This window comes from Pelophylax lessonae, assembly GCF_965119305.1.
Source record: "Pelophylax lessonae genome assembly, chromosome: 4".
Lineage (NCBI taxonomy): Eukaryota > Metazoa > Chordata > Amphibia > Anura > Ranidae > Pelophylax > Pelophylax lessonae.
In genome coordinates this window covers 608,469,754-608,492,029 of record NC_138771.1, presented here as the reverse complement: position 1 = coordinate 608,492,029, position 22,276 = coordinate 608,469,754, and the positions used below count along the sequence as shown (strand labels likewise).

Genomic DNA, 22,276 nt, shown 5'->3' with positions numbered 1-22,276 from the left:
ATTTCTATTCTCTTGATCTTCCATCTTGTAAGCCATATTCCTCTGGTCAAACTGCATTCTCTTCATTTGATCTTTTAGTTTTTTTAATTTTTTCCCATGAGTGTTGATCTTCATTTCTGTTTCTTCCACTCTTATCAGGGTATGTCCTAGGTCCCTATATAGGTTTGACATTTCAGATTTGATTGACCTCTCCAAATTGGAGAACATTTCCATCATTTCAGATTTTGTAGGTGGCTGATCTCTTCTCCTCAGATCTTCTTCCCTTCCTGATTCGCAGTCACCCATAATTTGTGTACTCTCCCTAGATGAATCTATAGTCTCCTCTACCGGAGGCTCCAGGTTTTTTGTACCTTTAGTCTTCTTATTCCCCTCATTATTTTGTTTTGGTTTTACCACTGGTTGATTTTCCGCTACTTCATTTTGCCCCCTCCCATCCTGAGTCATAGACTTTCTGATAGTCCCCGGGCTTGCTGTAATTTTAGCGGGTTTCTCCGTCCCCTCTCTTGTCTGTTTATTCTTTATTTTTGACATGATGCCCTCTTTCTGTGCTTACTTCGGGGCGCTGAGCAGATGGTAAAGAAGTACGTATTTTTCCCGGGTGGGTATTCTGGCCCAATGCACCTTTCAGGTCCCCTTTTCTTTCTTTATTAAAGGCAGTGTCTTACTGTCACACGAGTCCCCTTACTTTTGACCTAACTATCCAGATGTGCTTACCTCCAGCCTTTCCTAAGCGACCCAGGTTGCACAGTATTTATACTTCACACCGCTCTCATATATTATTTATAGAAAACTCTTAACTTGTATTGTAAGGACCTCTACCCCAGATGTATATATTAGAGGCCTCCCGTGGAGAAGTGTTTTAGGTAGTGGCCGAGAATCCTCTCTGTAATTCCCTTTTTAGTTGACTAACTTAATGGTTCAGGGGGGAGGTTCCGTGATCTTGTATTTATTTATTAGAGCCTAAAGTTTCTGAAGAATTTTTCCAGAGTGGTCTATCACATAAACCTTTTTTGAAAGATCTCCTCATTGGGGTATATCTCCTAGGCCCGCTAGATCTTAAGTCCTTTCCTTTCTTTCTCTAGGAATCTGTGGGGTATCCCCTTTTTTAAGCTTCCGATCCGGAAAGGCCAGGGGTGTTTACTATCACTCCATATTACCGTCTCTTAGTACCTTCCCACCTGGGATTATCTTGATAGTAGTCCCTTACGGTAAAATAGATAATTGGGAAGCTTGCTTATTTACTCCTTTCTCCCCCGGGGGAGATGCTCTATCCCTGAGCAGGGAACATCATAGGGGCCACAGGAGTTCCTTTCATAACATAGTTACATTCTACCCCCAGCCTCCCCTTCTCTCTCCACCTTATTTTTCAGTATATGTTTAGAATAGAGTTAATGGAGAGTTAAATGGCTCGCTTGTTGAATCCTTTCTCCACCTGTAGAGCCTTTCAATATCCTATCTCTGGCAGTTGGCCCAAGGGATTTACCTGGTCGTTATCCCATCACAAACAGTCAGTCAAACCTTATCACCATGGGTAACCTTGATAACAATCACTTTCAGCAGAGCTTACAGTGTGTATTGAACAAGAGGAAAAAAAAAAAAAAAAAAAAAGTATATATAATTTGGGGGGGCTTTCACCCTCTCACCACTCCTTTGTGACCCAGTCTCGTGATGCCTCCTTTTTTTTACAAGTCAGGGCTCCTTCACTGTATGCCTGTTCGTGTATACGGCATCCGCAGCGTCTCCCCTCTCGAGGAATCGGACTCCCGCTGCTCTCAAGTAGTGGGTGCTGCTCCTATCCCCTCTCTTTCCCGGGCAATGTTGCCGATGCCGTCCAGCTACTCCCTCAGTCTCGAACGGCTCGCCGTTTTCATATAGGGGATCTCTCTCTGCCGACGGGCTCGAGTGGGGTTGGCTCGTACGGACAGTCCGAGCTTGCTGCTCACACGCTGCTGCACCCTGGTGGCCGTACGGGATCTACTTCCCCGGAGCAGTCCTTCCTTCCATCGGACTCCGCTCTACGGGGGAACCTGCTCTCGGCAGGGATCAACCGACTCTCCGGGTCCTTCAGCAGAGTTGCAGACGGTCACATAGGGGATCGGGTATGGGGTTGTGTCGTCTCGGACTAACTTCTCCTGGGGTCTGGAGGATTGTGAGCGTTCACCATCATTTCTCGGGTGGCTCCCTTGTCGGCACTAGCATGAACTCAGATCTGGCGCCATGACCAGGCTCCTCCCCCCAGCAGAAATAATTTTATGTTGAGTTGATCAGGAGATCCAGGTATCTGTAATCATATCCATAGCTTGGCTTTCCCTATGTAATTGAGATTCTTTGTCCCCTTCCACATGTCTCTGTAGGCCAATATTGCTGCCCATCTTATTAAAGGACCAACAAAGAGGCTTGATGGATGGTAAGGGGTGGGGCTGTGCTTGACTTTTACAGGAAAGGTTCAGATTTAACTATATTTCAGCCTCCTAGATTTCTAGTGAGGGAAAAAAGTATTTGATCCCCTGCTGATTTTGTACGTTTGCCCACTGACAAAGAAATGATCAGTCTATAATTTTAATGGTAGGTTTATTTTAACAGTGAGAGACAATAAAAATCGAGAAAAACGCATTTAAAAAAAGTTATAAACTGATTTGCATTTTAATGAGTGAAATATTTGATCCCTTCGGAAAACCTTGCTTAGTACTTGGGGGCAAAACCCTTGTGTAGGCAATCACAGAGGTCAGACGTTTCTTGTAGTTGGCCACCAGTTTTGCACACATCTCAGGAGGGATTTTGTCCCACTCCTCTTTGCAGATCCTCTCTAAGTCATTAAGGTTTCGAGGCTGACATTTGGTAACTCAAACCTTCAGCTCCCTCTACATATTTTCTAGGCCACTCCAGGACCTTAATGTGCTTCTTCTTGAGCCACTCCTTTGTTGCCTTGGCCATGTGTTTTGGGTCATTGTCATGCTGGAATACCCATCCATGACCCGTTTTCAATGCCCTTGCTGAGGGAAGGAGATTCTCACCCAAGATTTGACGGTACATGGCCCCGTCCATCGTCCCTTTGATGTGGTGAATTTGTCCTGTCCCCTTAGCAGAAAAATTCCACCAAAGCATAATGTTTCCACCTTCATGTTTGACGGTGGGGATGGTGTTCTTGGGGTCATAGGCAGCATTCCTCCTCCTCCAAACAGCAAGTTGAGTTGATGCCAAAGAGCTTGAGTTTGGTCTCATCTGACCACAACACTGTCACCCAGTTCTCTTCTGAATCATTCAGATGTTTATCAGCAAACTTCAGGCGGGCCTGTACATGTGCTTTCTTGAGCAGGGGGACCTTGCAGACACTTCAGGATTTCAGTCCTTCATGGCATAGTGTGTTACCAATTGTTTTCTTGGTGACTATGGTCCCAGCTGCCTTGAGATTATTGACAAGATTCTTCCTTGTAGTTCTGGGCTGATTCCTTACCATTTTCATGATTATTGAAACTCCACGAGGTGAGACCTTGCATGGAGCCCCAGACCGAGGGAAATTGACAGTTACAGTATTTTGTGTTTCTTCTATTTGCAAATAGTCGCACCAACTGTTGTCCACAATCCTCCCAGACTAACTTTGCATTCATCTCAGAGTGCTCTCACCCAGTCCTCTCAGGTATGCCTCTCAGTCCTCCCCAACTGTATCACTCACCAACCCACCTGGCTGTCTTCTCCCTGGAGATTTCATGGACATGCTGTCTGGCTCCTGCTGTCCTTACACCTGCTTCCATGCCACTGGACAGGATTCCTCCTTGGGATATCAGAAGATAACACTTGCATCCGCGCTCCTAGGCCGCGGGCTCCCCCCCCCCCCCGCCCCCAGACTAGGGGGTTACCCTCATGGGCCTACTGACAGCCTTTTAGCACTCCATCTCCAACTTCCACCTGAACTCTCCTGTCCAGCTGGACTGACCCTGAGTATTTGAGGGGCCTTCCCCCTGCCAACCCATGAGGATTGGTCAGGGCCTTCATGAATATTCCAGGCAGCTCCTCCTAACCTCCCTCCCAATTTTCTAGAAGTTTTCAGCAAGTTCCAGAAGAAGGGAGTGGTACCAGAGATGCTGCCTGCTGAGTCATACCAGCCCTCCCGGATCACTCACCCGACCCACATTAAAACACAGTCTTGGCTGCCAGCCAAGCCAAAACAATTTACCTAGACTACAAAAATCCTAAAATTGTCTATTCTAGCACACTAGATGGTGCTACACTCACCCCCTCCAGCTAACAGCCTGTCCCCACGGCTGGGAAAACAAAAGTGGCTCCTGAGCCCAGGAGCAAAAATAGGGCATCTCATAAAAATACAGTGGGAGGGGGAAAGGAAATGCAACTAGAATGGGGTTATGGTAAAAAATAAATTAAAGGTATCAAAAATAGGCAAGTTCTCGTTCAACAATGTACATTACATATTGAAAATATTTACATCCTGGCTTCAGGTTCCTGCAGCTAACACAACAGGCATGATAAATATACAGTATTATGCGAGAGCACCTCCAGAAAGCCCTCCCAGCAAGCTGGAATTCTTGAATCCATCTGGAGCAGGGTAAACAGCTGTTAACGACACCGGCAAACAAAGAAAAAAACACAAAGGAACACAATCCTATCACGAAACCTGACTAAGTTCTTCAGTGGAAACAATTCATCCATCCATTAGGGTTACAGGCAGGCCTAGTCCGTAGCAACAAAAGACACAGGCAGCAATTGCCCCAGCTGTTCATGTGAAGATTCCCACCTGTAAGCTCCAGCAGTCCCTCACAGGTAGAAATCAAGATTGGGCAATCTTTTTATGCTGCCATCAGCTCTCCTGACGGTAATAGAGTGGCTCCTGGCAGGCTGTCCTACTTTCATTACCACCACTTTGTCTTTGTAGGCTGCCCTCCCCAGCTTACATTCCTGATGAATGTTCTGAAACCGGGCCCAGGTCTCCTCACAATCTGGCACCCGTAGAGGCTTGGGGATGTGCATGTACTCCCACACCAAGTCCTCCCCCCCACTCTTTCCGGAATTCCTCAATGATGTCGGAAGGGACATAGGGGTAGTCCAGACCCCACTCCAGAGATGTTTTGCGCTAAACCTTCCTCTGGAACCTGGGAAAGCTGGGCAGTTCTCTTGGCTTCCCATTTCCTGGAAGGACACAAGCATTGGGGGACTTCCTTACCTACTGCTTGAATTCAGCTGCTCCGGTCTGGGTGGTGGAGGGTCTGTTAAAGAAGGTTTGTCTGACGCTAACTGGGATCTTTGTGGTTTCTCCGATCCCTTCAGATGGCACAATCAAGAATTTGGACTGGACTTCTTCCTTCTCCTGAGAGTATCTTCACTCCCATTCTTCCTCCGAGCTATTGTGTGATGACCAATTCCTTAACTCGTCATCCTAGGGCCCGAATTCTGCCTGCAGTCTGGGCGACCCCCAGTCTATGGCCCTGTCAAAGACTTCCCCCTCTGGTTCACCTGAGGGCACATCATCCTCCTGCACTGGCTCCCTCCAGGTGGGGTCAGCAGAACATGTAAGCACAGCTGGCATTTTAGGTACAGTATCTGGTTCTTGCTGGGCAGTACTCACAGTTACCAGGTCCCCAACTGGGCTGCAGGCCATGGCAGATCTCCAACTTTCTTTCCCTGTGTCACTGTTCTTAGCAGGGGAGCTACCAGCCTCAGGCTCGACCCCGCCTTGAGTGCATGATCCAAGGCCCCCACCGGCCTTCCAGGACTTTTGCAGCTGTAAGGTGCACAGTCCTGACATTGTAGCTCAGTGGCTCCTGCTCGCTGGATGTCAGCCTGGTGAGCGGTTTGTCAGAGTGTCTGCACCGGATCCAGGCACAGACCCTTGTGCTTGGTATTCTGCATGCAAGACACCGCAGGCACAGTTGCTCGCTCCCCTCGATCGTGCTGAGGGCAAATCCCCAACGATGCTCCAACCGGACACCGGTGTCCACTTCTGCAGATCAGGCAACCAGGTCAAAGCCAAGTACACGTGTGCACTCTCTGCCATCTTGCTCCTCTCTCTCGCTGCTAGCAGGGAAAGATGGATCTCTTCATGGGCTTGGCTCCATCCCCAAGCTTCCAGACTGGCTGGCACTCATAATGCTGATAAGCAGGCCTTTTTCAGCGCGCTCTGCTGTAACCCTTTGCTCACTGTTCTGAATATTGCAGGCACAATGATGATCATGATGACATACATATTGGCAATTGCAGAACTTGTCTGGACATGCCGCTCGGCACAGACTGTGCCTGAGCAACTGGGAGCAGGTGGCAGCAGGCATTTACTGTGGTTGCCATGAGTAATGGCAGAGATCTTTGTGCATACTTTACTGTCTTTAGCAGGATTTCAAAGCCTAAAGTCTCTTTCCTAGCCATAAGCAGATCGCTTTTTTTTTGTAATCCATGGGCGCGATCGCCCGCTGTGGTTGCCACGGGTGACCGCACATGGTAAAGTTCACTGAAAAAGCAGGCTTTTACACACAAGTGTCTGTCCCAGCCGCGGTTTGGGAACTGAGTAAGCAGGGCAAAAGTTGCGCCAACAGCCGCTCCTGCTGGTTGCTAGGGGCAACTTAATTTTTAGAGCAACAGTTACAAGCAGGCAGGGCACACAACTCTTTCTCTGGTTTAATCCCTCCCTCTGGTGGTTTGGGAGCAAGGCACAGTTACAGTTCCCTGGTTCCACAAATCTCTGGTAGCTAGGACAATGGCTGTGCAGGTTACCATTTGCTATATCCCGGATGAGGCCCCCAGATGTAGCGCACCTCCTAAGGAGCCACAAGTAGAAAGGGATCCCCCACCCTGCACAGCCAGGCACACCGCATCTTCAAGTGCACTGCAGTCAGGAAACTAGTGATTTGTTTTTTTGTGTCTTTTTGAGGGGAATAAACTTGGATCGGGCTAGGGGTATTATGGGATGCCCACTTGTTTTTAGCAGAACTCTTCAGGGACAACTTCTTCTCTATAGTCTATATACACACTCCTCAGCTCCTCCAGCACAACACTTGCTCACCGCACAAAATTCCCAGGACCAGCTGGCACACTGTTAGGTGATCTGACAATGGGGCCCGACTGTATCACTCACCAGCCCACCTGGCTGTCTTCTCCCTGGAGATCTCCGAGACATGCTCTCTGGCTCTTTCTGTCTTTACACCTGCTCCCGTTACACTGAAGAGGATACCTCTCTGGGATATCAGAGGATCCCTCCTGCACCCAAACTCCCAGGCCTGAGGTAACCCCCCTCCTCAAAACTAGGGAGTTACCCTCAAGGGCCAACCAACAGTCTCCTAGCACTCAACCTCCAACTTCCATCTGAACTCTTCTGCCCAGCTGGACTGAACCTGAGTATTTGAGGGGGCATGCCCAATGCCAACCCATCTGTTGGGGATTGGTCAGGGCCCTCATGAATACTTCAGGCAGCTACCTCCCTCCCATTCTTGTAGAAGTTTCCAGCAAGTTCCAGAAGTAGGGGGAGGTACCAGAGATGCTGCCTGCTGAGTCATACTAGCCCTCCCTAGATCACTCACCCAACCCAGATTAAAACACAGGCTTGGCTGCTAGCCAAGCCAAAACATTTTACCTACACTACAAAAATCCTAAGATTACCTATTCTAGCACATTAGAGGGTTCTACGCTTAAAAAGGTAAACAGGTAAAAGGTTGGACAGTCCAGTCAAACATGAGCGATCTTCATTTAACCCAGGAATGCTCAATCTTTTGAAGAGTGAGGGCCCCTTAAAGTGATACTAAAGTCTCAGTTTTTTTTCTTTGAAAATAACAAACATGTTATACTTACCTGCTCTGTGCAGTGGTTTTGCACAGAGCAGCCCATATCCTCCTCTTCTCAGATCCCTCTTCAGCTCTCTTGGCCCCTCCCTCCTGCCAAGAACACCTGAGCCAAGTGGCAGCTCCTTGTGTTCATTCAGACACAGAGCCACAGTTCGGCCCTGCCCCTTCTCTCTCCTCAATGGCTCACTGACTTTGACCGCAGCGGGGGCCAATGGCACAATGTGTCTCAGCCAATCAGGAGGGAGAGACAGCCGAGTCTCTCGTGCAACATTGCTGAATCAAGATGGGCTCAGGTAAGTATTAGGGGGGCAGAGAAGGTTTTTCATCTTAATGCATAGATTGCATGAGGATAAAAATCCTTCTGCCTTTAGAACCACTTTAGATGATTTGGTAACCAGTTGCAGGGCAAATTAAATTTTTAAATTTGAATAGCATAATGATTTTTAACAACAATCAGGATCATCATTTTCTGTAGAACCAATCCCAGTTGGATGTTTACCCACTGTTTAATCACAATGACAAAAACAAATAAAACAGACATGCGTACCAGATCAGACTGATTGTGTGAAAGGGGCCTAGGGCTGTTTTCACACTGATGTGCTGCAAAGTACCTGCACCGTGGGTGCAGCGCAGTGCACCTGTGGCTTTCCTGCTGGGTACCTACGCTTTGCCATAGACTTCTATTATATCTTGTAGATGTGGTGCACTTTCTAAAAAGGCACCAAAACTCCTACATACAGCACCAAACCCGCAGATTATAATAGAAGTCTATGGCTCAGAGCACCTAACGCCCTGTACACACGGGCCAAATATCGCCCGGTATCAGCCGGTTCAACAGAAACCAGATGACATTTGGCCCGTGTGTAGCGCAGCCTGTCCGACAGAAGCCAGCCGAACAAACGGCATCTGTCAAAAGGGCCATGACTGAAAAACACTTGCCGATCGGCATCTGTTCAGCGCTCTCAGTCAATGGCTGAGAGTGCTGACTGGTGTGTTCTGGTGGGGGGGGGGGCAGTCCCCCTGTCAGAACACAATAGCTCAGCGTTGAGATCACTGTACTAACATCGCATAGTTAGTACAGCGAGCTCTTCTCGAGCTCCTCAGTTTCTTTTCGTTCAACCCAGCTTGATCGAAAAAAAAATAAAAATAAATAGTGCGTACCTAGTTTTAACTGCTGGAAAGCTGCAGGTACAACTCCCCCCTCCCTTTTTTTTAAGTGCTCAAAAATGCCCATTGAAAAACTATGATGTTTAACCACTTGCCGACCTCCGCAAGTACATTTACTGCGGCAGTCAGCCGCTCCTGGACAAAGCGACTTAATACTACCAGGAGCCTGTAGGGGGCGATCGCGCACCGCCGGAGGCGCGCTCCCATCCCCGCTTGTTCACAGGCATCCCTGCACGTGTGACCGGCGGCTCCGATGTCCGCCAGCCACTCGCGATCTCCCGCAGGAGAGGGAGAAAGGCAGGCGTCTAATGTAAACACAGCCGTCTGTCATTCTCCCTGGTGTAAGTACAGAGGCTATGCGATACCGCTATGTAGGATCGTATGTCTCTGTGGTTACATCACAAGCCACGCCCCCCCACAGTTAGAATCACGCCCCTAGGGATACATTTAACCCACTGATCACCAATAAAGTTAACCCCTTCCCTGCCAGTGTCATTTTTACAGTAACAGTGCATATTTATAGCACTGATTACTGTAGTTATGTCACTAGTACCCCCAAAAGTGTCAAAAATGTCAGTCAGGGGTCCGATCTGTTCACCACAATGTCGCAGTCCCGCAAAAAAAATCGCAGATCGCGGCCATTACTCTTTAAAAAAAAATACAATAAAAATGACATAAATCTTTCCTATAGTTAGTAAACGCAATAACTTTTGCCCAAACCAATCAAAATACGCTTATTGAGATTTTTTTTTACCAAAAATATGTAGCAGAAAACAAATTGGCCTAAAATGTTAAAAAAATTTAGATTTTTAAATTTCTTTTGAGAATTTCATATAAAAAAATGTGAAAAATATTGTTAGTTTTAAAAAAACTGACTTTTTATCTTTCAGTTTTTGCTGGCATTGCTGGTTGTTAGAAAGGTTCCTGTCCCAGGTGGAGTGATACCAAATGCACTTTACCTGGGACAGGAGACGGCGCAATAGAGGAAGCATCAACTTATGCAGCTCCTGCTCCCTTTGCAGCCGTTTGCTTCCTTCCCCGCCAGCTCCATCCACTCTTATGGTTCCGAGATTGTGGGTCGGCAACTGGCGGCCTAGGCTTGCTGACCCTCCACATCAGAGGGCTCCGTGGGCCACCGGGTGAGCACCCCTGATTTAACTTATTCTTAAGATCAAAACCTATCAGGACTATGAATTATCTTCTAAGCTTATAGTATGTGACTCCTGCTCCCTTCGTAGCCACTTGCTTCCTCCGGCGCCGGCTCCACCCACTTATGCTCTGGGATGATGGGTCAGCAACCCCCAGTCTAAGCTTGCTGACTTGCCACATCACAAGGCTCAGTGGGCCAGGTGAGCACCCCTGATTTAACCAATTCTATAGATCAGTCGACTATGATTTATATTAGGATTCCTCTTGTTTATCTGGCTGACACTATAGCAGAATCCTTGTAGAAGTTAGTATCCTCTTTTTTGGAATGACATGAAATCCTAGTGTGTTCTCTGGTTACATACTACCCTCTTCCTGAGCTGTATACACTTATCAGGGGTGTTTGAGGGGGAGATTGCAGGGATCGCTTAGCTAAACTACAGCGTCATCAAGAAGACCTATGAGAGGCTTGCTAAATCTAGATGCAATAGACGCTGTAAGACGAGTGGATTTACTGACTTTGCTATGGATGCAGTATTTTCAGCTTTAGCATTCCACTGATGGATATTGTTTGCTGCCTTGTGTTCCAGTTTATAAGTGAACTGAAATATCATTTTTATTGATAGCGGTTTATTCTGTGTGTGTTTGCAGCCTTTGAGCCGTCACTCTGCCAGGGGTAAAATCCTCAGTTACAATGTGACCTACAACGACAACAATACACATATAACCATTGAGGAGCCATGTTGTAACATATCATTGCCTGCTCAGTCAACTCATGTGTGTGTCAGTGCCAGGAACTCCAAGGGACATGGACCCCCCAGCTGTGTTTTCCCCCCGTGCTCAGGTAACCTGTTAGTGTCCCATAAAAAATAATATTTAACATTTGAATTCTATCCAGTCTAACTGGTATTACTTTGATGTATCCTTACAGTGGCTGCAGACATGGGAAATTTTGATGGTAAAGCCTGGGGCGACCCCTCAGGAAGTATAGCAGTCTGGTGGAAAAAGTCGATGAATTATGGATTTTCTGTAAATTACATGGTGGAGTGGAGAAAAGACAACAGCTCGGAGATAGACTGGACCAATAGTCAGAAAGACAATCAGACATTAGTGCTTCCAGGTAAACAGCAAGACAAAACTTGATGCTCTTCGATCAAAGATCTGGTCACAGCACAAACACTGGCCTTTGCCCTAAATTTTAATGTCCAAATTTTTTAGCTGCCATGTTCAAATAATGTAGTTTTTCAGTCAGACTGAAGAGATTTTAATCTTCCTCCTTTTTCTTTTATTTATTTATTTATTTTTTTACTTATCTTTTCCTTTTTTTCTTTCTTTCTCACCTTACCTATCATTCCTCCTTTCCTTTCCCTTTCCCTTTCCTTCCTTTCCCTTTCCTTCCTTTCCTTTTCCCTTCCTTTTCTTTCCTTTCCTTTCCCCTTTCTTTCCTTTCCCCTTCCTTTCCTTTCCCCTTCCTTTCCTTTCCTTTCCTTTCCCCTTCCTTTCCTTTCCTTTCCTTTCCTTTCCTTTCCCCTTCCTTTCCTTTCCTTTCCCCTTCCTTTCCTTTCCTTTCCTTTCCCCTTCCTTTCTTTTCCTTTCCTTTCCTTTCCTTTCCCTTTCCTTTCCTTTCCCCTTCCTTTCCTTTCCCCTTCCTTTCCTTTCCTTTCCTTTCCTTTCCTTTCCCCTTCATTTCCTTTCCCCTTCATTTCCTTTCCCCTTCCTTTCCTTTCCCTTTCCCTTTCCTTTCCTTTCCTTTCCTTTCCTTTCCTTTCCTTTCCTTTCCTTTCCTTTCCTTTCCTTTCCCTTTCCTTTCCCTTTCCTTTCCCTTTCCCCTTCCTTTCCTTTCCCCTTCCTTTCCTTTCCCCTTCCTTACCTTTCCCTTTCCTTTCCCCTTCATTTCCTTTCCCCTTCATTTCCTTTCCCTTTCCTTTCCTTTCCTTTCCTTTCCTTTCCTTTCCTTTCCTTTCCTTTCCCTTTCCTTTCCTTTCCTTTCCTTTCCTTTCCTTTCCTTTCCTTTCCCTTTCCTTTCCCTTTCCTTTCCTTTCCTTTCCCCTTCCTTTCCTTTCCTTTCCTTTCCCCTTCCTTTCCTTTCCCCTTCCTTTCCTTTCCTTTCCCCTTCCTTTCCTTTCCTTTCCTTTCCTTTCCTTTCCTTTCCTTTCCTTTCCTTTCCTTTCCTTTCCTTTCCCCTTCCTTTCCTTTCCTTTCCTTTCCTTTCCTTTCCTTTCCTTTCCTTTCCTTTCCTTTCCCCTTCCTTTCCTTTCCTTTCCCCTTCCTTTCCTTTCCTTTCCTTTCCTTTCCCCTTCCTTTCCTTTCCCCTTCCTTTCCTTTCCTTTCCCCTTCCTTTCCTTTCCTTTCCTTTCCTTTTCCCTTTCTTTCCCCTTTCCTTTTCCTTTTCTTTCCCCTTTCCTTTCCTTTCCACTTCAGACTCAGTGGGTTTAGGCTACAGTGTTTTTATCTTTAGTTTAATTGATGTGCTCCGTCCCTGTCACCTTTTTATCTCTTGGTGTCAGGAAAACTTGTCAGAAGTGACTCAAGCGGATAGCAGAGGAACGAGGCAACAGAGAGAAACTAGTACTACCCTTAGTGCTCGGAGACAAGTACACACTATAGATGGATATACTTTGTTCATATTTAATGTCTGAGGTTCACAAACACTTTAAAAGTAGCTGTTTTGCACTGACACCATTTCAGCCCTAAAATACCCAGGTCTAGACACAGCAGAAAAGGACAAGAGAACATACAAACCAGTAATAATCAATTTGACTTGAAACCCAGTGATAAACAAAAACACTGGAGGTACTACAAGAGAAATAGCCAGTAAAGAGGAGGGTTACAATAAATAGAGGAAAAAGTATGGACACCCTCCTAGTCACACCTGGCCTGGTGTCCGTTGACAAAAAACAGCATATAGACTACAGGGACTGGAGACACAGGGGTTCTCCTAGAGCACAGGTGTCGAACACAAGGCCCGCGGGCCGAATCCGGCCCTCCAGGCCATTTTATGTGGCCCTCGCACCTCTCCTGTGGCTGCAGGAGAGCTCCAGTCCTCCTCCAGACCTTATACTAACTGCTTTCCAGCAATGCCTCCAGCTTCTTCCCAGCAGCACCACAAGGTAAGGGAGGTGCACTGTGATGTAAGGGAGGGTGGGGGACTCAACTTTTGATGGTGGAGAGGCTCTTGACATCTTATGTAAGGGTAGGGGATGCTCTTGACATCTAGTCTTACAGATACAACCGGCCCTTTTGAGGGCAATCAATGCTGATGCGGCCCGCGATTAAATTGAGTTTGACACCCCTGTCCTAGAGAGTCAACTATGGACACCAGAATATCGGTGAAAAATATATTTTATTGAGTATCAAAAAACACACATAAAGGTGACTCAGGGTATGACACACATGACAATTAAAAATAAGACATTAAAAACATCATGGGATATGCTGCAACAAACCGGGTAGTGTTAAGGTGCATATGATGGGACCTATGGCATAGGTAAGGAATGTAAAACCTTATTCACATGAAACAGTCCCAGCAAAACAGATGGCACTCAGGACAACAATGCATCAGAGGATATCGTCACTGCTGAAGGGGTAGTTCCAGGAAAGTAAAGAATTGGTAGGCTTGTAGATAGCCAAAGTACTGTAACTGGCCAGTAGGGGTCCCTGTGGAAGCCGTCCTGGATGGAAAATAGTGTGACAGAAGATAGAAGGTCTGATCCTCCAGGGTAAGGTGCTCCGTGTTAGGGGACGATAAAGATAGCACTGGAGCCACTGTGTAGCAAGGGTAGATGGCACCGTACCTCATATAGCGGTGGAGTCCGTGCAATGATGCATGGCCATAGAAGAGCATCCCGGGCAGAGCATACTTGAGTAAAAGTACAAGTGCTTGATCAAAAAGTGACTTGAGTAAAAGTGGAAGTGCTCTATCAAAAAGTGACTGGAGTAGAAGTACTAAAGTATTCAACATTTTGTGTAAGTATTGCAAGTAGTTTTTTTAAATATTTTGCTACTCAAGTACTAAAAGTAAAAGTACCAGTACCAGTAGTTTTGGAAATTTTATTATTTCAAATGCAGCTTTTATTTATACATACAGTAGCATTTATTTTCGTATGCGCTGATAATACACATGTTTTGAGCTTCATGAAACCTGCCATCTACTGTTCTGGCAGTGGTAATTTTTATAATAGTAACGAGTAACTATGCAGCACAAAAAAAAAGTATCGGAGTAGAAGTATTGAAATCATTGAAAAAATGTAGTGAAGTAAAAGTGGAAGTAGGAGAAAAAAATTCTACTCCAGGAAAGTACAGATACCGCCTTTCGCTACTTAAGTACAGTAGTGAAGTTAAAAGCAAAGCAGGTGTGGCGCTAAAATGAACTGAAGGACCACATAGTCCATATAAACAAACAATAAACAGTCCAAATCTGTATACTGCAGAATCCAAGCAGGAGAGGACAGGGTGCTCCTATGGTCACTTCAAACTCATGAACACCTTGTGTGAAGAGAACCGCCACCACCAATAGAATTAGCCTCTTACCATAAGGATATGACCCCCACGACAGAGATCATAAACTGCCTGTGAACTCTCCACCAGTTAGGTTAGCAAGTTAGTGCCCGCTTTACTCCAGATCCAGTGTGGTCACATAAAAAGGAAGGGGACAACTCCCATAGCGTTATACTATAAAGCTAACTTTTATTGTAAAAGGCAGTAAAGTGGCAACTCACATTAAAAAGCAGGTAATCAGGCGTGTGTGGTAGGCATGTATCGGAGCGTCCCTGGAACTCGTGTCCTGCCAACAAAATGACCGCCGCGTCTCTCACGTGGAGATCCCGGTTCGAAGGACAGAATGACGCGGTGCTGACGCGTTTCACCAGCCAATCTCTGGTTTCCTCAGAGAAACCCAGTGAACTGGGGATGCGTTGGTTTTCTTTTGCACACATACATGCAGACATGGATAATCCAGTTCTTGTCTCCTGATTGCCTGGATTCCAGAACTGGGAGATTCTCGGTAGATCAGATCACAGATCTCTAGGTAAATTTTCAGGTAGATCAAACATTTGTAAATCACTGATTCTCTAGATTGGTTTAAACCTAAGGAAGCCATACACCAGCAATCTCCATCTGATGAGGATGTCCACCAGACAGGTAATGACAAGCTGTGTCCTTCCAGAGGCTCCATATCCTGCATTCGATATATTTCTGTGGTACGCTTTTATAATTTCCTTTCATATATCATCAATAACTTCATTTATTTCACTCTACAGGTAACTTCACACCCTATGTCCTCTACAACATTTCCATCTATGCCCTGTACAACGACTGCTATTCCAAGGTCTTTACTACCGAAGCCTATGCCAGAGAGGAAGGTGAGCAAACATCTAGAGGGAGAGATTAATCAGTGTACATTACAGGAATAAACTTTATCGAACTTACCGATCTCCCCGAACTGTGCTATTGGCATCACACATTTGTAGGTTATATAGTATATAACAAAGTAGAAGCACACTTGCAGGACTGCCTAAAGAGAACCAGTCGCATCTGGGCTTATGCAAGATTCCCAGCAATGAGTCTTAAAGGAAATCTGCCATTAGATATATATACTGTATATTCTAGTGATCGACCGATATCGGTTTTTCATTGCCGATACCGATATTTTGGCCAATGCATATCGGTATTGGCCGATATTTTCGTACATTTAAAAACATTTTTTTTTTTTTATCACTTGACAGGTTCTCTTGTGGAGGGATCTGGGGGTCTAAAAGGCCCCAAACCCCTCCTCTGCACTTAAAAGCATTCGAAATGCCAAGTTTGGCTGTTTTGAATGCTGTCATTTTTTTTTAACCACTTTACGACCAGTCTCTGTGCCTCTACTGCGGCACAGTGGCTCATTCCTGGACTCCTTCCCTTGTGGGTGGCGCTCGCGCGCCGCCGGAGGCTCGCTCCCGCTGTATTCAGTCACAGCGGGAGTCGGGCCAGGGGAGGAGCGCCGGTGATCACCGCCGCTCTTCCCCGATCGTCGGGGATCGAGTGTGGAGATCCGCCCGCTTGTGTAAACAGAGCGGGCGGATCTCTTAAGTGACAGGCAGGGTCAGATTGCAGGGTTCAGCATAGCTGAACATGGGATCTGTCCCTGTGTCACTCAGTCACCTCCCCCCACACACGTTAGTAAGCACCAGGCATACATTAACCCCTCCCTCTCCAATAAAATTAACCCCTTCCCTGCCAGTGTCATTTTTACTGTAACAGTGCATATGTATAGCACTGATTACTGTAGAAATGTCACTGGTACTCCCAAAAGTGTCAAAAATGTCAGTCAAGGGTCCGATCTGTCCGCCGCAATGTCACAGTCCCGCAAAAAAAAATCGCAGATCGCCGCCATTACTCGTTAAAAAAAAAACACCAAAAATGACAGAAATCTTTCCCTTAGTTAGTAAACGCAATAACTTTTGCGCAAACCAATCAAAATACGCTTATTGTGATTTTGTTTTTACCAAACATAGGTAGCAGAAAACAAATTGGCCAAAAATTTAAAAAAATTTAGATTTTTACATTTTTTTGGGGGGAATTTCATATAAAAAAATGTGAAAAATATTGTTATTTTTTCAAAATTTAAGTTTTTTTTTTTGTTTATAGCGCAAAAAGTAAAAATCGCACAGGTGATCAAATACCACCAAAAGAAAGCTCTGTTTGTGGGAAAAAAGGACGTAAATTTCGTTTGGGTACGGCGTCGCACGACCGCGCAATGTCCGTTAAAGTCACACAGTGCCGAATCGCAAAAAGTGGCCTGGACGTAAGACAGCAAAATCCTCTGGTGGTAAAGTGGTTAATCTGGCGCCAGTAGCCGGAAATTATGCCATGACATCACTTCTGGGTTTTTACATGGAGACCCGATCAGAGCCGAATGCGGCTTTGATCTGGCCTTTTCTTTGGCACCCGTGCAGGTAGGATGCCCGGTGTTCCGTGAAAAATCCATACCCGTGAGAAAACCATACCCTCGTCACTTCCGGTTCCGCTACGGAGGGTATGGATTTCTCACGGTAGTTAAACTTGCGGCGCTTACATTAAAACAGCTCATCTGAAACGTAAATCATCTCCGCTCTTCGCCCTGTCAATGCCCTCATCTCCGGTAATAAATATAAAAGCGGATCACGGAGCCGCGATCGCCGTCACATTTACATCTCATACTCCCGCCGCCGCTTTTATATTTATTACCGGAGATGAGGGCAGTGACAGGGCGAAGAGCGGAGATGATTTACGTTTCAGATGAGCTGTTTTAATGTAAGCGCCGCAAGTTTTACATTAGACACAGTGCCGTGAGAATTTCATGCCCACCGAGCATGCGCACTTGTCTAATTCTTTAATGTTCAATCACGTATCCGGGGCTCTGAGCATGCGCACTGCTGCGCTGCTCAGCTGTTTCAGCCCGGAAGTGACGAGGGTATGGTTTCTCCACGGGGTATGGTTTTTTAACGTTACACCGGGTCTCCAGGTGGGATGGGAGACCCAGGCAAGCCGCGGAAGGCAGCGCGTGGGGGGGGGGGGGGAACGTCCCCTCCCGCTCCTTGTATTGACAGCCGAGCGGCTTCTCAGCCGTATCAGTTGCCTTTACAAGACAGCAGCTGCAGGCATCACCCCGGTACAGCACTTTCCCGAAATATCGGCAATATCAGTAACCTCAGGGGCCGATCCCAATATATCGGGGAAAGTGCAGATCGACCCTTGATATATCGGCATTACCGATAATCGGTCAATCACTAATATATTCATACCAGATGAGCTGGTTAGCACTTCCACCTAGCAGCAGTAGGGTCGTCAGTTCGAATCCCAACCATGGCCCTTCTTGCCTGGAGTTTGTATGTTTTCCCTGCGTGGGTTTCCTCCGGGTACTCTGCTTTCCTCTTTCTTTTCTTTCTTTTCTTTTTCACTCCAAAGACATGCTGGTAGGTTAATTGGCTCCTGTCTAAATTGGCCCTACTATATGTATGTATTAATGTACTGTAAGTTAGGGACCTTAGATTGTAAGCGCTGCGTAAATTGACAGCGCTATATAAGTACCTGTAATAAATAAAAAATAGAATAAAATAAATGCGCTGAGTGCATTCCAAAAGCATGGCAACCAAAAAAATAATAGTTTCCTATGAATGCAGTTCACACTAGTGTGTTGCATTTGCCCAGCCATGAAAAAACTGTACAGCATTCAGCCCAAGGCAACTTGTACAAATGCATACAAAAACGCATAAACACAACACAATGCAAGAAAACAAAAAAAAAAACAACAACTGCTAAACATGTAAAATGCATGCCAACACATTACAATACATTATAAAAAACACAGCGCAACGCACATGTGTTAACGGATGCATTGGGGTGTGAATGAGCCCTCAGTACTATCTAAGTCTCAAAAAATATGTGCACCCTCTCCTGATTTTATTAGCTGCATGCTTATTGCAGATCAATGACTTAAAGGCTAAGTTTAGCATAAATTACAAGCATAAACATCAGCACAAGGAACATACCTTACATTTAGTGTGATGTGTCCCTTGTGCTGATTCTCCTTGGTTTAGGAGAAATGTAATCTTTCCTGTCTGTCTGTCTGTAGCGGGAAGATATGCTCACTTGGTGACCCTCGGCACTGTGGTTACTAGTGGTCACTCATTAGAATCAATAACTGGTAAGATGGGATGTCAGTCACGTGATTGCTGTGACAGCCGATCACATGATTGGGAACCTCTTAAAGGGCCAGCAAGCTGGTGGTTAGTGGCTCATTCACACGTATCCGCTGCTGTGTATTGTGATAAAGCAGGGCAATGTACCATATATGTATTAGTGTGTTGCAGTGCCAGTTTTTTTCAATGGCGTCCACAGGACATTCAAGATGACTCCAAGTCACATAAATCAGTACAGGTGGACCTAGAATATTTATTTATATCATATTTTGTCACTGGTATGTATTTTTTATATAGAATTTGGCAATTTTAAAATAATTAAGTTTCAATGATAATTTAGCCCACTCAGAATCTGGATAAATCTGTTATTTTAAGCAAATCATTTTCTTTCCATTTTCCTACATTGTACCAATATTTTAACCAATCTGAACAAAAGGGGAGATGGAGGGGCGGGGGGACTTTTATAGGGATACCGTCATCCAGACCAATAAATCAAATATTATATAAAAAAGACAAATTTTTATTAAAGACAAAAGTGTACAATAAAAATTATCGCGTTAACAAACACAGATAATAAATAAATACAAAAAAACAATTTGCAGAGAATCATAAGTAGCATAAATAAGCTCGTGAGAGCGTACTATCCACAAGGGGGTGGTCTAAACCACTCTACCCAATACAGACCTAACCCAGAGATGATATAACTGGTAGGTTATAAACGATGTATTGGACGTAGGTGCCCATACATTAGCCCAACATGTTTCGCGGGTGACCGCTTCTTCAGGGGCAATAACGTGGATTTTATTGTACACTTTTGTCTTTAATAAAAATTTGTCTTTTTTATATAATATTTGATTTATTGGTCTGGATGACGGTATCCCTATAAAAGTTCCCCTTGCCCCTCCATCTCCCCTTTTGCTCTCTAATCTATTTGGGACATGGATACCTATACTGTTTATCCCTAGTGGATATTTACATTCCCCAATTTGGAGTCTGTCTATCTTTTCATACAACAATTTTAACTAATCTGCCTACTTTTACACTCTCACATGGCAGCTCGACATACCAAACTTGATAAAATAGGTGACAATTTAGTGGCACAAAGGGCAGCAAAATGATAAGCAATTATTACTCTGATTTGTGTAGTGCATTCTGTATTTCTGACAGCAGGTGGTGCTGTTGAAGTCCCTTAACAATTGTTAAAGTATAACTAAGGACAAAGCTTTTTTTTTTTTTAGTTTTGGATATAGTGGAGAGGGATTAGAACCCCTGTCAGTTTTTATTGTTGTCTTTTTCCCCATTAGGGAGATTCTCCCGCTTTATTCGTTTACTATTATTATCGAAAGTGAGAGAAAATCTCGAATTTTGGCAATAGAGGGGAAATCTTCCAAATGGGGACACTAGTTCTGGTGACACTCCGGGATTCCCTCACTTTGGAGGGATTTCCTTTTACTTCCTGTTTAAGCTATGTGACAGGAAGTGAGTGGAAATCTCTTCAATGGGGCACACAGAAAAAAAAACTGACAGGGGTTATAACCCTCCCTTACTCTGCCTAAAATTTAAAAAAGGTTTTGTCTTCAGTTCTACTTTAAACTCCATCTCCATTCTCCAATGATAAATGGTATTGTCCATTTAGTTAATATTATATTCTCATTACAACTGGAAGGATCATAAAGGACATGCTATGGTATATGTTTTTAAATCAATGTAAATAGGTAAGAGCACCGGTTATATTGGTTCTGGTCACTGAATATGTTCACTTGCTGACTGGAGTTGCTATTTAGGACAGAATTTAAATCAGAACAGCTAATTACACTGTTGCAGTGGGTAGATCTGAATGTTTGTACCCCCCCAAAAAGTGACTCTGTTCAGGCAGTTTCGTGATCCACCTTGCCCTACATTTACACACACACTACAAGATAGTGACACCACAGCTCATTGCACCAGTATAAATATCTTCACAATGGTGAGTTCATACCTGTGCTTTTATCGCAAGCCACTGTGCAGTTTGCTTTCGATCCGTTTCTGCAGTACTTTTTGCAGTGCATTTTGCGTTCTTGCACACACGTATTTCCTGCAGTTTTTTTTTTTTTTTAAGCGTTTTGCATTTCTTATGAGTTTTTTTTTTTTTTTTTTTTTTCAATTTGTAGTTTGGTAGATTAACCACTTTAATACAGGGCACTTCCCTCCCTTCCCGCCCAGGCCAATTTTCCCCTTTTAGCGCTGTTGCATTTTGAATGACAATTGCGCGGTCATGCAACACTGTACTTACACCAAATTTATATCATTTTCCCCCCACAAATAGAGCTTTCTTTTGGTGGTATTTGATCACTGGTGCGATTTTTACTTTTTGCTAAACAAATAAAAAAAGACAGAAAAGTTTGAAAAAAAAAAAAAGTTTTTTTGTTTATGTTATACAATTTTGTAAATAAATACGTTTTTTCCTGCACCGATGAGCACTGATGAGACTGCACTGACAGGCACTGATGAGGAGGCAATGATGGGGTGGCACTGATGGGGTGGCACTGATGGGGTGGCACTGATAGGCGGCACTGATAGACGGCACTGATAGGCGGCACTGATAGGCACTGATATGTGGCACTGATAGGTAGCACTGATATGCAGCATTGGTGGGCACTGATAGGCGGCACTGCTGGGCACTGATAGGCGGCATTGATGGGCACTGATAGGCGGCACTGATGGGCACTGATAGGTGGCACTGACGGGCACTAATGGGCACTGATAGGCAGCACTGGTGGGCACTGATGGGCACTGATGGGCGGCACTGATCGCCACTGACGGGCGGCACTGATGGGCACTAATAGGCGGCACTGGTGGGCAATAATGGGCACTGGTGGGCGACACTAAAGGATGGCAATGATGGGCACTTGTGGGCAGCACTGATAGGGAGGACACTGGTGGGCATCACTGATGGGGAGGGCAATGGGGGGCTCCCTGAGCCCTGATTGCCATCCCTGGTGGCCATAGTGGGCATCCCTGGGGTCATAGTGGGCATCCCTGGGGTCATAGTGGGCATCCCTGGTGGTTCTAGTGGCATCCCCCCCCCCCCCGAGGGTCTGCACTGGTAATCAATGATCTGATTACCAGTGCCGACCCCCCCCCTGTCAGGGGAGCCGCCGATCGGCGCTCCTTTACTCGTGCCTGTCAGGCACGAACTAAGGAAAGCCGATCAACGGCTGTTCCTGTTTTACTATGTGACCAGCCGTGATTGGACACGGCTGATCACATGGTAAAGAGCCTCCGTCAGAGGCTCTTTACCGAGATCGGAGGTGCAGGGTGTCAGACTGACACCTCGCATCACCGATCGCCGCTCTGCGCGCCCCCGGGGGGCGCCCAGAGCTGTGTTATCCTGCCGCCGTCATATGACGTCCGGTCAGGATAACACAACCACATTCCCGCCGTCATTTTGTAATAGGGCGGGCGGGAAGTGGTTAAAAAACGCAAAAATTGCAGCAAAAAACACACTACGTGTTTTTCTGCAGCTACTCCATTGAACTCTAT

General features: G+C 45.5%; 1 protein-coding gene across 1 annotated transcript in view; it reads left to right on the top strand.

Annotated features, from left to right (window-relative positions):
• IL27RA (interleukin 27 receptor subunit alpha) overlaps positions 1-22,276 on the top strand; it is a 97,772-nt gene that overhangs the window by 40,624 nt on the left and 34,872 nt on the right. The window contains exons 7-9 of the mRNA XM_082255514.1: positions 10,746-10,938; positions 11,026-11,214; positions 15,353-15,454. Of these exons, the coding sequence (XP_082111640.1) occupies positions 10,746-10,938; positions 11,026-11,214; positions 15,353-15,454 (484 nt within the window). The remainder of the gene's footprint in view (positions 1-10,745; positions 10,939-11,025; positions 11,215-15,352; positions 15,455-22,276) is intronic.